The sequence below is a fragment of the Pagrus major genome, chromosome 6 (genome assembly GCF_040436345.1).
Source record: "Pagrus major chromosome 6, Pma_NU_1.0".
Taxonomy (NCBI): domain Eukaryota; kingdom Metazoa; phylum Chordata; class Actinopteri; order Spariformes; family Sparidae; genus Pagrus; species Pagrus major.
In genome coordinates, this window is record NC_133220.1 from 35,740,890 (window position 1) to 35,755,600 (window position 14,711).

General features: G+C 38.7%; 1 protein-coding gene across 1 annotated transcript in view; it reads left to right on the forward strand.

Moving 5' to 3' along the window:
• The window catches only part of nfasca (neurofascin homolog (chicken) a), a 102,964-nt gene extending 90,210 nt beyond the window's left edge, over positions 1–12,754 (forward strand). The window contains exon 28 of the mRNA XM_073468137.1: positions 6,734–12,754. Coding sequence (XP_073324238.1) covers positions 6,734–6,962 — 229 coding nt within the window. The 3' untranslated portion in view covers positions 6,963–12,754. The remainder of the gene's footprint in view (positions 1–6,733) is intronic.
• Positions 12,755–14,711: the final 1,957 nt, after the last annotated feature.

Below are 14,711 nucleotides of genomic sequence, written 5' to 3' on the forward strand. Positions count from 1 at the left end.
AAGAATAAAACATTATCATCTCTTATGATGAAAACAGTCTTTCCTGCCATCCCGCATGAAAAACACATGGAATTTTATATTGTAGTAGTAAAGGATAAATCCAATTTATTACAACCTGGATCTTTATTTTTGTAGTTGGCCATCGGCACTGTAAAATTGAGATCATTTTGTCCGCAACTTTGACCCACTGTACTCACTGTAGTTGTGTGTACACCATTTTTCTTTGTAATAAAGGATTGTAAGTGACATTTCAGATTAACTTTTTGTCAGTTTGACCTCCAGAAAAACAGTTTAAATAATTTGGTTACACTGCTGGCTTGTTCACAACCCAACACTGTTGCCGGACAGGAATGTTGATACTGGATGTTCGGATTACGTAAATCAATGTCTCAGACAATGTAAATCACGTAAATCAATGTCTCAGACAATGTCTCATTGTTTGGCTGCCCGTGTTTCTTGCTCGCGTTTCTTGCCCCCTCAAGTCCCCCATGTTCAAATATAGCGAAAATGTGAGACTAATGTGTTAAGACTAAAAGAAATGATGGCTAAAACTACAAAAACGAGACCCAAGTGGTAATAAGCTGAAATTAGATAGCCCCGACATGTGCTATGCTGCCTGTTTCTCATATAGACAATATCAGTTCATAGCAGTTATTTATTTGATTCAAGGCTTAATTTTTTAAATGTCACTAGGAATATGATAATTAATATGTATTTACCTCCAGCCTTAGAAACGATATATAAATGCTAATGTTGATCCTCATCTCCTTGAACCCACAATGTTAGACACTCCCTTTTCAGTATCTGTGTATGCAGCATGTCTAGTTATCCATTTGTCTCATGACTGTCTCTTTCTGTTCTACCCACCCCACTTTATGTCTGTGTCCTTTGTCTCTTTTGGGATTTATTTTCCTCATTGGTCCAAAGGTCTCTTCAAAGGTATGAAAGGAGAAGAGTCTCCTGTATCACGTCCTGAGTCCTTCTAATGCTGCTCTATGAAAATCTCATCTTCTATTGCTTCTTCGCAGTGCATTTTAATAGATTAATGTCTGTTTGAGCTATTTCAATTTGCTTATGTCTTAATACATTTAGCCATCGTTGTAAAGCATTTCAAAACCTGGTTAGTCAGATGTTAGATAATAACAAACCTGTTTAAAGTGAGAGAGTTGACTGACTCCATAGCCATATTAATCTGTCATTTTCATGAGATTTTGTTAATGCTGCAGATGGGCAAGTTTACCTTTTGTTATGCCACAAAGGTTATCTGAAACACACTCCCATTATCTAGTTACTTCCCCACCTTTGTTCTTCTGCTAGAAAACATCACCTAATCAGATAATTGAATCATTCCCGACTCTGCCCGCTTTCATTCTGAAGACATTTTGAAGTCGCTGAAATAAAAGGCTCTCTCTTAAAGCCCCCTGGCTCACTGGAGTCACTGGTGCAGTACGGTCAACAAGTGACAGCAAGCTTGGCTAAAGCGACTGAGGCAGGCACATCCTGAGCTGTGCACAAAAAGCTGTGCCTCTTGGACAGAATTATTTAATTAGCTGTTGGAGATGCAATCTTGAAACGTTTCAGTGGCACTGGTGCATAGAGAGATGTCCTTCTGATTTACTCCTGGCACACTCAGAGGACATCAACCATAGCGCCACTTTCTATCTGCCAGCTGCTGTACTGCTCACCTTACTGCACACCACATCAGATGTATTAATGAGATGAGGACAGCCCCATGTCACTTGCCATATAACAGGCCTTCTGGGCACTTCTGAGAACAACATTTTTCTTTTTTTATAACTACATACTGTATACTCTGCAAGTATTTTGGACAGTGACACATTTTGCTATGTTGGCTCTGTACACAACACACTGGATATAAAATGAAACAATAACCATGAGGAGTGACTTTGAGCTTTAATTTGAGGGTATTGGCCAGTCTGCAGCTTCAAATCTGTGTTTTGGCATATTCAGATTGAACCCCGATTGATTTAAGGAAGAAGGCAAAAAAACACGAAATGTGAACTTTTGACAATCAGATCAAAACCACATTTGGGGGTGGTTTGAAATGAAATTCAAATCTATAGAGGCGTCTCAGGCCAGTCTGGAAGCCCATAGTGGATTTTGAGTCTTTTGTGATCCAACAAGGGAAATCTGGGAGCCTGTTTCATTCCTATGAAAGCTCAATGTCAAATGATGTCAAAAAAAAGCTTCCTTCCTGGGAATAGAATTATCCAGATCTTCCTCCTTAATTGTGCAGCTCCTCTAGACTTTCCAAATGTTATCTGACTAAATTATGACATTTCATTTCTCATGGGGGTTTCATGGGGGCTGTTTTACAGCCGCTTCTTTCACAATTCAAGCTTATGGGAAAAAGTCTTTTTGGGCCCCAGTGCATCACATGGTTTGGCCACTATGTCAATTGGCTTCAAAGCCCGGCGCTGTTCCTGGGGGATTGTTTGAAAAGAGAGATGATAGCTATCAGTTTGTAACGCCTCTGTGTTGGAAAAAGACGTCACCACTTCAGCCTATGTCATTACCATGCAGGTTTGTGTTTTCTAGACACAAAAATCTCATGTCATCACTTTCAAAAAATAGACCTAATTTGAGAAACAATTTTGATTTGCCTGCTGTCAGAAATAGCCTTTGGTTACTTCAATGATCCATAGAAAAATGTAGGTTCTTGTAAACACATCAGGGTTAACAAAAGATTTTTTTGAATGGCCAGCTCTATGGTTAAGGTTTATTTAGGTACAAAACCTAGTTGGTTAATGTCAGGGAAAGATCGTAACCATGATGAAAAGACGATGATGCTCAAAGACTTTGTTCAACCAAACTTAAACAAACAATACAAAACATATTTTCACACCATGAAAGCTTATTTTAGTATGTCCACCACAAACTTCCTGCGATTCACCTCCATGAGGCTGATCTCCAAGGCAGTGCATGTAAAACTATGCGGTTCTAATTAGATCCCACCAGAAGTAAGTGGAAAAATACAGCATGCTTTTGCCATTTGTGGCAACTGACTCTTTAACACACAGCCTGGACAGCCAAGACTAAATGGGGGTATTACTACCTCAGTTAAACTGTGAAGACCTGACAGAAGGTGAAAAGCTTGCAGTAGCAGGCTGTCAGAGTGTCAGCGGGGAAGATATTTGATGTTTGGGGGTAAGACACCTGAAACAGCCACTGACAATAAAGACAGCAAATATTAAATATAATGACTTGTCCAATGACCTTCTCTCTCCTGAAACTGGATGATGTATTGCAAACTATATGCTAGCTAAGTCTCTTCCTAAACCTCATTATCATGGTTTAATGTAAAATGGTTGAAACCAACACAACAGAAAAAATGTCACTGACCTCACTCTTACAGATTGCACTGTATGATCTAAGACGTCTTTCACTAATGATTCTCTCTCACACTTCCCCCGTATATGCTCAGCTTCCACTCTCTTCATCTTTTGTGAAGCATCTTTTCATCTCCTCACCTTGTTACTTGTCAGCCTGTGTTCTGAAAGAGTCCATTGTTTCACTGTCTCTGCTTCACTCGCTGTGTCTTGCTCTGGTCTAAAAGATTTTTTTGTAAATAAATGCTGGATTTTGGTTTAAATTAGAGTTGAACTTGCTGGAATTGAATTGTGATGGACTTTGATCATGCTGCATCTGCCACAGTCCATTTGTACTCTTGATCGTATGGTTTCTAAAATGTCTCGAGTGATTTGTGTGGTTCCCAAAATGTTTCAGCATGAAGCATGATTATTCTGAGGAGCTACAGTGTAGATTATGTCCTCTTCTATGGAATCCTAAGACAACATGTTTGATAACCTTAAAATGCAATGCACAGACATGAGCAGAGAAGAGAAATCCCACAGAAAAATAACTCAGTTTTGCATCCTTTAAATGCCTTTCCTGCTGTTATGCTACCGGCTTGATCTGAGATAAGAAAGCTAATGCTAGTCTAGGTCTTTCTCCCTGTGCATGAAATTGTCTTCCCCCTAAAATCAGAGTTAAGAGACATGCAGCCATGCTCTGAACTGAGATAAAGCACAGCTCCACAGATGAGGTGCAATGGAGTTTTCATGCTTAGATCTCATGTCAGAATATGGCCACCACTTAGCATGTGTATGCAAATGTCTTATTTGAATTTTTGAGGACAGTATTTATCTTTTTTAATCATGTCGCCTTCAAAATACTGTTTTTCCTTGATTGTTTTGCCAAATACATTTTGGAGGAAATGTAATTGCTGCCTGGAACATTTTACTGGCAGTGTTTTTTTCCAGTCCAGGAGAATGACGTTCGAATACTGCACAAAAGTCATAGGACCGAGGTTATTACAGATGTATCAAGGATAGGACTATGACATTGGAAACATTGCAAGTCATGTGTACTTCATGTTGCTACCCACTGAGCAGGCAACGTCTGTGGACGTCCAAAACAGGTTGATATCATGTCCGTCGGGCCAGGCCATGATCTGGACATCCATTGACAGCCAGAATTAGTTGAGAATAGACGTTCATACTGGCTATGATCTGGACGTCCATGGACATCCAGAATTAGTTGAGAATAGACGTTCATAGTGGCTATGATCTGGACGTCCACTGACAGCCAGAATTAGTCGACAAATGACATATAAACGTCTATACAACGTCCAGAAAAGACGTATAAAAAACTTTCATTCTGGCTCCCCAGAGGACGTCTTTTAGACGTCTTGGATGTCCATGAATGGCGTCTTAAAGACGTGATCTAGACCACTTTTTGCTCACTGGGTAGGTTCAGGGTTTGGTTAAGGCTCGGGGAAGACGAATGAAAAATGTTGACATTGATCATTTTAGAGACTCATTCAGTATCAACATTTTGTATCAACAGTGAGCAGATAACTTCAATGTAATGGTGATAAAGAACTAACTCCAGGCAGAATTACATTTTCTGAAAGACATATCAGTGCAAATGAGTTTTATAATGAATAGTGCTTTTAAAATACTGTTTAATGTTTGGCAAAATCTACTTTTAACTGTACATCAGCAAGCATCTTTGGTATAAAATGTAGCTATGCTTTAAAGGATAGATTTGGATTTCTTCAAGTCTATTTTGATACAAAATTCACATGCAATGTAATTTCACTGAAGCATGATGTGCGGCAAAATCTCTCCTTAAACTGAAGCTAATATGAGGATTCAGCAGGATCATCCCTGGACAGATTTACTGTATTCCAAAAGGTGTCTGCGTCAGTGTTGTCAGATTGCATTGACAAAATGTACCCTAATCAGGGTGTCAGAGTCTAGAACCTGCCTAATGGTCAGAAAAGTATTTTAGGTTATGATGAGACCTTGTTCTATATTTTGTTGAGTTGGGCATTTAAAGTATCCTAAATGTTTCCAACAATGTGTTCAAACCAGAGAAATCTACAAGTTTACTCAAGGTAACAGTGCGTTTGTTTTAATAGCATGATGCTATAACTTCCAGGCGAGAGTCAGAGTGAGGACGGAAGTCAGCGGACGAGACTAAATGTAATGTGAATAAAACTTTCAAATATGAACCTGTCCTTAAACATTTGTGTAGGTCAGATTTCATCAGCAGAGGTGGTTGTTTAATATTGTGTTTACCACCATCAAAGTGAAGTTTTGTCTCGTAATACTCTGTGTATATGCTTCAAACAGCCAGACTACCTTACTGTAGGCAATGGAATCCAATGTGACTCTGGGTGTTTATTCCTCCAGAAGGTCTGGCTCTGCACCCAACTTTCTTCTCCAGAGCTGGCTGGCTCTGAGCAGTACCTCTGGCCCCAGGCTCTGCCCAGGCCTCCCCACACAACTCAATTTATTTTGTTTGTTTTGACTGAGAGACACCTAGTGGCAGAGATTACATATTGTGCGTTAAACATTAAACATGAAAGTTTTCACTCATATAAACAGATTACAGGTCTAATATCACAGACTGACAAATAATTAGAACAGGAACAATGTTTCCACCCAGTAAAATGAAATAATATTTAGTTATCATAAGTAATTTCCTTTTAGTGCCCTGTCAGTCTTGGTCGTACTAATCAGATGGGAAGGGAGCTGATTTATTAGAATATATCCTAACTTCTAATTGGTGGAAAGCCCAAATGATCACCTGCCCTGATAAAAAAGTAGCCCAAAAGGGTGAGTACTGTATATCCACTTGATTTCGCTAACCCAGACTGCTGAAGCCTCATATCACTTTGGCTAATTAATAATAATAACAACTAACAAACCAAATACCTAACAATAGCTTAAGAATACACATTTTCATAGAACAAGGAGTGTGGATTTTGTTCTCATCACTTAGTGTGTAGTTGCTCTACGAAGAAATCACTTCGTCATTATGGTCAGGAGGAATGAATGCAGACTACATCTATAACTCTTCTAAGTGAATTATAACATGTGAGTACTGCATTCATACAGAATTGAAAATATTCACACCTATCCTTTAAGGAAAATAAGGAAAAGAAATGAATCTTTAAAAAAGTCTTGTCAGACAAGGCCTGAGTGATGTGAATATTCAGTCACTTCAATGAGAGTTTTCAATAGAAAAGCTGAAAATATGGAATTAACGTCATTTCTTTACCTGCAATCCCCATAACCTTTCACTTTCCCCTTTTAACCCCTGTTGATGGGACAACAGAGTCCTGAACTGACCTGCTGACACTATGTAACAACCTCCTGCTCCCATTTTAACTGCTAACTATCCTCCTCATTTACTTTTGCAGCAGCGATGAGGACAACAAGCCTCTGCAGGGCAGCCAGACATCACTGGACGGCAATGTGAAGGAAAGTGACGACAGTCTGGTGGACTACGGTGAAGGCGGTGATGGCCAGTTCAACGAGGACGGCTCTTTCATTGGCCAGTACACAGTGAAGAAGGATAAGGACGAGACGGAGGGCAACGAGAGCTCCGAGGCCACCTCGCCTGTTAATGCCATCTACTCACTGGCGTAGCGCTGTAGCAGCACATAGGGAACTCAGTGGCACCCTCTGACCTGAGGGCGTTACAACAAACCACAACACCATACACCAGACACGAACACACACACTCATGAGTATATTAATATATGAAACACAATAAACACAGAACAAACACAGCAGGGCCTGTCTGGAAACTGTGTAGGCTTTCCTCTACAGATAAGAAACAGGGGAATACAGGAGTGGAATTAGACCACAAGCCTTTATTTTATGTTTCCAGCTCTGAGAAATTGGCCCCTTGGAGGTGACGTTTGGACAAAGTGGACAGTGCTCGTATCCCTCTGCGCTCTGCCTGCCCGTTACCCACACAGACTTGAAGTGGGCCTTCGGGGCAACTTTCAGCACTTGGAGGCATCAACAAGCGTTCTTTAGAGATTTTTTTTTTGATTTGTTTCTGCTCCGAACATTTTCAGTGTCCATGCTCTCTTCCTGATACGCCCGTCTTACCTCTGTGTAGCATACCAGAAAAGTACACACAAGAGGTTCCTTACACACACACTGGCCCCGTCCTGTAACATATCAGCTATTAACCATCAAACTTAACAGGATGCCGGCAGATATGTTTATCATATTGATATTTACGCAATGAAAGATTTTAGTTTTTCCACAGCTGGTAGACGAGTCATTGAATATTAATGAGTGCTGTATACAGTCATGGCACACATTTTAGTGCCCTGCAAAACTATGCACTATCACCTCCTCCATACCATTTTTGGGTTGAATCTGGTTAGTAAAAGTACACATTTTGCGTTCTTTTTTACCACTCGCAGGCTAAAAAAATCACGTGCTTTTATTCACTTTGCCTTGTACGATGTGGTAGACATGTTTTTCTTACCTCTAATCCAATGTTGTAGTGCAGATGTTCAAAATGGCCGCCACAAGAGAAGCTAATTCTGCCACAAGCAGTAAGCTCTGCAGCAGTATGTTGTTAATGAATCCCATTTTTGAAAAGATGATAAATATTATTTACCTTAGCATGGTAGTTACTTAGTGCAAGAGAAATGGGAAGGCAACAGAGGGGAAAGTTAGTTTTGCTTGAGAACACAAGTAGCTCACAAACCAGTAAATTCCCCTAGTTAGCATGCAGGCTAATGCTGCATTCATGTCAAATGGGAACAACTGTTGGATGACAGTTCAAATGTTAACAGTTGTACTTCTTTGTAGCTGTGAAGCTTCCATGATACTTTTCTCTTATTTGTTACACATATGAATTTTGAAAGTATATTTCATACCAAACTAAACATTGCAACGTCAATCTACCATAGTGATCAGATAATGACTTATGATGGGAAACATGATTTTAAAAAATATATATATACTGTTTATGTCTACAACTTCCCATCATGCATTTTCTTAGTTGTGACATCAGATGGGGAAGTTTGCGGTCCCAGCCTCAATGTTCCCAACTAGAATGACACTCAGTAGAGTGCATACCTCCGCCAAGGCCCAACAGTCTTTATTTCAATCAAGCCTAATTCAATGTCAAATAAAACGTATTTAAATCTGCTAGATCTGGATTTGTATTTGGATCCACATCAAATTATACTCACTCATAGATATCAGTTACCTAAATACACATGATTTTTTTTTCATCAAGATCCATGCATTATTCCCCGAGAATGTTGAAAAACTATCTCACAATGTTAAAAAAAGTGAGAAAAAATTCCTGGATCTGTCCCTTTATCTGGATCAAAGTTAATGGGGTCTATTCTGGGCCGAGACACATCCTCCATCCAACTTTCATGAAAATCTTTTCAGTAGTTTTTGTGTAGTCCTGCTGACAACCAACCAACCAACTAACCAACCAAGCAACAAACCAACCACGGACACGGGTGAAAACATAACCTCCTTGGCAGAGGTAATTAGTTTTCAGCTCCTGTAAGCTGAGATGTATAATGTTTTCAAATTTGAAGCTAACATCTACGTTCTCTCCTGTGGGACATGAATGCAGCATGAGAGGCTGGGATCTTTGAGGTGTGTTCAGACTTTGCCTTGCTTTTTTCATATAAATTTCCCCACTGGATTGTTTTTGCAGTCTGTGTCTATTCGCCTTAAACAGCCAGTGTACAGACTTTAGCTGTCAGCTAGCTAGTAACATACGCACCAACCTCTATCAGACCTCTCTCTTTTGTTTCATATATCCTAATTGGAGTCAGAAAGCCCCAGATTAGGCACAAACTTGAGTTGAAACATTTTCAATTTACATGGACAATTCTTCTCTTCAATTCATTTCAATTCATTTTTTTGTCCTCTCATGTCTTTGCATTGACTTTATATGCAATCGCACAGCTTCTAAAATACTCCTCATGTTTAGTCTGAACCCACCCTGAGAGAGGGATCTACACCTATTTCCCTTCCCCCCCTTTTTCTAAACTCAATCAATTTGTTAATCATGAAAAAAAGGCCGTGTTAGGGCCGTATAGAATACTTGAATTAAATGACACGATTACAGCATGAAAATATTTACATTCAATTCACAGCCACCTTTGAAATGAAACGCATCAGCTTACGTTTTAGTTTTTTGCAGAGGACGAAAGAAAAAAGAAAACTGAGTAACAGAAGTAGTTCAGTCAGTTTACTACTGACGCTCAGTATCTCACTGGTCCTATAACTACGTTTACCATGTTGTTAGCAGACACTGACACTCAGTGATTTACTTTGTTTTCTTTATTTTATACTAAATGTTCACTGAGTGCTCATTGTCTCACCACATAATTTCATACTATAGTTACCTGCTACTCAACAGCACTATTAAACCCTAAATCAAATAGATCCTCACTGCAGTTAGCCATTGGAGTTAACATTGTATTTCAAATATTTATTTTATATTTCTATTTATTACATTTTATGTGGATAGTATTAATATATTAGTCCTTAATTTAATAATTGTTATGTACACATTTTTGATCAACTTATTTTGTTGTTTCACACCAGTAATAGCCAAATTAAAAATGTCTCCAGAATCAGTTATTGTTCATCATGAGAGGCATTACACACAACAGTATGTTCAAGATATTTTTGTAGCAGCTGGCTTTTCTGCTGTCAACAAAACAACACAAACATCTGTCATCGTACATGAAGAAGGTCATGTATCTGTCCGTTGTGCTGCTCTTCTCGTACTCATGTTGTATTACTGTTACTCTGTGTTGTTATTCAGATTTATGTAACTTAACATTTCCATCACACAGAAAATTAATATTGTTGCTTATTATTTATTTGACATATATTCTGTACATGTAGGTCCTGAAAAAAATCTCTTATCTTTGTAAATATTTAAAAGTGGATTTCCCCAGAAAAATGCTTTATCCGAAAAGGAAACAAAAAGTCACAAATCTGTATCCACCAAGCTAATGCGACAGGTGCATCTTTAGTCTGTCATGCACCTTTGTTATGTAGCTTTGACTAACATTTGCACTCTAAATAAGTAACAAGAATCATCCTTCAGTCTATGTTGCCCTTTGCTTCGACATTGTGAAATCTGGTACTGACTGTGGCAACACTATCAGTCACATGTTTAATGATGGTTTGGATTCTATATTGTGAAAGAGGAATATGATTGATTCTTAATTATGTAAATAAGATGTAAGTGCTCCTGCAATATACCGTTTGTAGCATTGTCGCACACAAGCTGCTAGTAGGCCTAAAAAAACATGCATTTGCTGAGAAACTCCCCTCCTTTAAACTGTTCTACATGAGTCATCTCTCTGACACTGCATACACTCCTTCCCATCATGCCTTTCACCTAACATGCCTGTTGTTGCATAGCTAGTCCCATTTCAGAGGTCTGCTCCTCCTGTCAAGCCTCACACAGACCAAAACTAAACCTCAAATTATTCTCTCCATGTCTGTGTAACCATCAGGGTAACTTTAGTCATCCACACATGGCTGTGAGAGTCTGCACATGTGGGATTTGTCCACCATTTTCCAAATTACTGTAGCTTTTCACTGTAGGACCTTAACAGTTCAGAGCTTCCCATAACCTGAACTTTTAAGAACCTTGTGAAATTTGGTTCCTGGGGCCGGATGTATAAACAATGTGTACACACCAAAACTATGCGTACACCTGTTCTCATACATAAACTGGTATTTATAAAGGGAGAATGTGCATATCCCACGCATACTTCAGATGGGTGAAATGATGAGCTGGACATGAATTATAACATGAGAGATGTAGAGTAAAATACTCCTTGTTTTGGTTGTTCGCCAATTTCACTGGTTTTGATATTATTTGTCAGTCTACACAGCATTCAGTAAAATGTCACTTATTTCTAAATATAATTTTAAATTATTAGTGAGTGATGAATTGTGTTCACAATGAATGAGATTTATTAAACAGAACCAGGCATACGCACAGCTTTATAAATCTGACAAAAAGAATGCGTATTCTTATTACTGTCTTTGTGCATACACACAGTTGTAGTCATGAATGAGTTTTATACATCCTGGTGCCCTTTTTTACTTTACTTTATGTATTGTCAATAAACAATGGATAGAAGTGTTAACACCAGGGATTTACTCGAGTATGATCACTTTAATACATGGTGGACAACTGACAGTCTAGCAGATAAAAAGACAAATCTGTTCATTATTCAGCTATCATTTCTCTGTAATTAACAATAAATTGGCTTTCGCTTAAGTCAGATTTATCTGATATGATTACAAGTTGACAAGGATCGCCTATATGCACCATTAAACGTGTGACTGGCCCACAATGCATTGACCAAACTTGGCAGAAGCCCTTGAATTGGGACTGACCTTGGCAATGGCATTTCCAATCTGCAGGTTTTTGAGGCAAAGGGCCCTAAAATGGAACATAGCATATGTCCGGGTGACAGGCGGCCATTTTGAAAACAGTTGTGGCCTGGTATGTATCTCTTTTCCAAAAACTCATGTTCCCTTATGTCTGAAACTCAAAGCAATATCCTCTGAGTTTTAATCAGTTGGGTGTTTTTTTCTGACGTCATTGTTTTACAGTATTGTTCAGTCAAACTTTGGAGCGACCACAGGGGGTTGTTTGTTCGAGCACTGGGCACAGACATCTTGATGCAACAGGAAGCCGGTGGTGAAATAGAAGAAAACAGGAGGAAAAGGCATGCAGAGATAAAAATTTGTTCGGAGCATAGGATGGAACTTTCTCACTGGACTCATTGGAAGTGTTTTCTTCAAAATCCAGCCTGGAAACCTGCGCCTCCTCTTCCCACTGGCCTTTCTCTTTCCCCCTGAGTGGATCAAAGTGGGGAAATGTTGTAGACTGGCTAACAAAGAAAAGAGAATTATGCATATTTGCTGATACACAGTGCTTTTTTTCTTGTCCTTTTGTTTGTGCACGTTGTTTTGAGGTGCGTGCGGAGCAAAGCGTCTCTTTTTACTGTCCGCATCGCCTCAGCTTACCTTTCACGGGGAAAAAGAAAATGTCAATGTGCAGTTTGACAGCTTTGTACTTTTCTTCATTTCAAAATGCAGCAAAGTCCAGAATTTACCGGTGCACATACGAGATTTGCCACTGGATTTTTTTAATGATTGATCACATGCTGTTTGGCTTTTTTTAAGAATTCTCATGTTAGCATCTTCTCGTTTTTACCATGTGTAACAGAGCAGCTCGTCCAAGTCTTGCTTCGACACGCAAAATAACAGCTTTTGTAAGGTACATACTCAACAGAAAATGGCATAAATATATTCACCATGTATGCGTGTATGATGAGATGTTGCAACTTCTGCTAGCGACGCCTTCTTTATAGTAAAGCTATCTCCTTTTCTCTACCTCCTAACGACTGGTCTCTGTTCATCTCTAATTGTTTGTCATGTTTTCAAAGCAGCTAGAATATTTTATTGTAGTTTTGTCATGACTGTAGGAAGATGATGAGACAATGTAACAGAGGTGTGGAGGTTCTCCCCAGAAACATTTTTAACAGGTGTCATTTTCTGGTGGCTTTTAACAGGTGGTCTGATATTATCTGGCTGTAGCATGAGAAAAATTATGCGTACATTTTGCAATTATATCCAGATGGGGTGTTTGGCCTCAGGTCAAATATTTGAAGAAAAACTTAAGTACAGAAATTCATTCGGTGACTAATTTACAATAGCTTTTTGGCACAGACTCCTGATATACTGCATACTTTTTTCTTAAAAAACAAATTTGCTCACATCTCATTGCAAAAAACTTAAAATCAAACTCATAGAACCAACAAATCTCATGAAATATCTAAAGTAATTAATTCAATCATTTTTGTTGTTTATTTAATACATTTCATAACCTCACACAATTATCAGGTGCTCAGTTGCATAATGTAATGGTGGCACTGTAATAGCAGTTAAAAGATTAGAGATGATAATAAAAAATAGAACTCCCTGCCTCAATCTCCCTCATCCCTTTTTGTTTACTTCACTTGTTCCTTCCTTACGTCTTCATTTCATCCCTTTCTTTCTCTCCCTATCTTTAATCTCATTTGCAATCTTACTTTCCTTTTTGTTGTTGTCATGTTTCCCTGCTCCTAGTATACTGTCTGTAATCAAGGCTTTTTGTGGTGACAGTGTGTGACCCACCTTTACTCAACTACCTGGCTTGAGTGTAATGTCTGACCTTGTGTGTACAGTTGAACAGCCATAGAAGTCATAGAAGGTACTCATGTAATATGATGCAGCCTTTAGCAGATACTTGGCTGACAACTGATTATCACAGATACATCTGACTGTTGTGGATTATTCTTCAGACATCAGCTCTAATTAATTATACAATCAGCCAGCAGTCACTGTCTTGATATTAACATGTGACTTGCACAAAGAGACCACTTCCATTTCCACTGCTAAATTGCCTTGAAGTGATATCCATCTTCTATAAAGAGGAATATATATATATACATGTACATATACATATATACATACATATATATATTTATATATATATATATATATATATATATATATATATATATATATATATATATATATATATATATATATATATATAATGATTCAGTTATGGCTGAAAATAACAACAAAAGTAAAAGTTTGTTGATTTCACCTGCCGTTGCAATGATTTGGTCTATGCCACTCATCAGTAACTACATTACCCACGATGCACCTTAGAGACTAAGATTTTGGTGTGTTATAGTAGTGGTTAATGTAGCCTCGAGCTGCTTGCCTCAAGCATAGGTGCCAAGTGGGAAACAGAGGTCTGGTAAGCTAACTTATTTCTTATTCCATACCACCAGATTTTCTCTTTTATTCTCACACTTGTTGTCTTCTGATCCAAACTCAGTTCATCAGCCAGACCCAGATTCTGCCCTCAGATTAGGATTCATTACCTCCAGTTTCCAGTTTTCCAGTCAGAAAACCTACAGGTGACATCAGAGATGTGACATTCATGTTTATCTTGTGTGCCAGTGTCAACCTCTGTCTAGCCCAGTTACTATATTGTTACATTAAACATGATCTGCCCACGTCTTCTCCAGTTGAAATCACTGACAATGCCTCCGTGACCTGCTCTACCAGAAGTCCCTGTACATCACATTTGGATAATGGTGAGCACTTTTATCTGTCTGGTGCCAAGTACATCTACAAATCCAAGAGCTCATTGCCTTTTTTAACCCTTCCATGAAAAGTCTGAAAGCCTGCATTATAAAACTTTGATATCCTGAACAGGTATTCTGCCTAAAAGCTTTTTACACCCCCAGACACCTTACTGATTGTTTTTTGCAGTCATGTTTCAGCCCACACAATAACCAA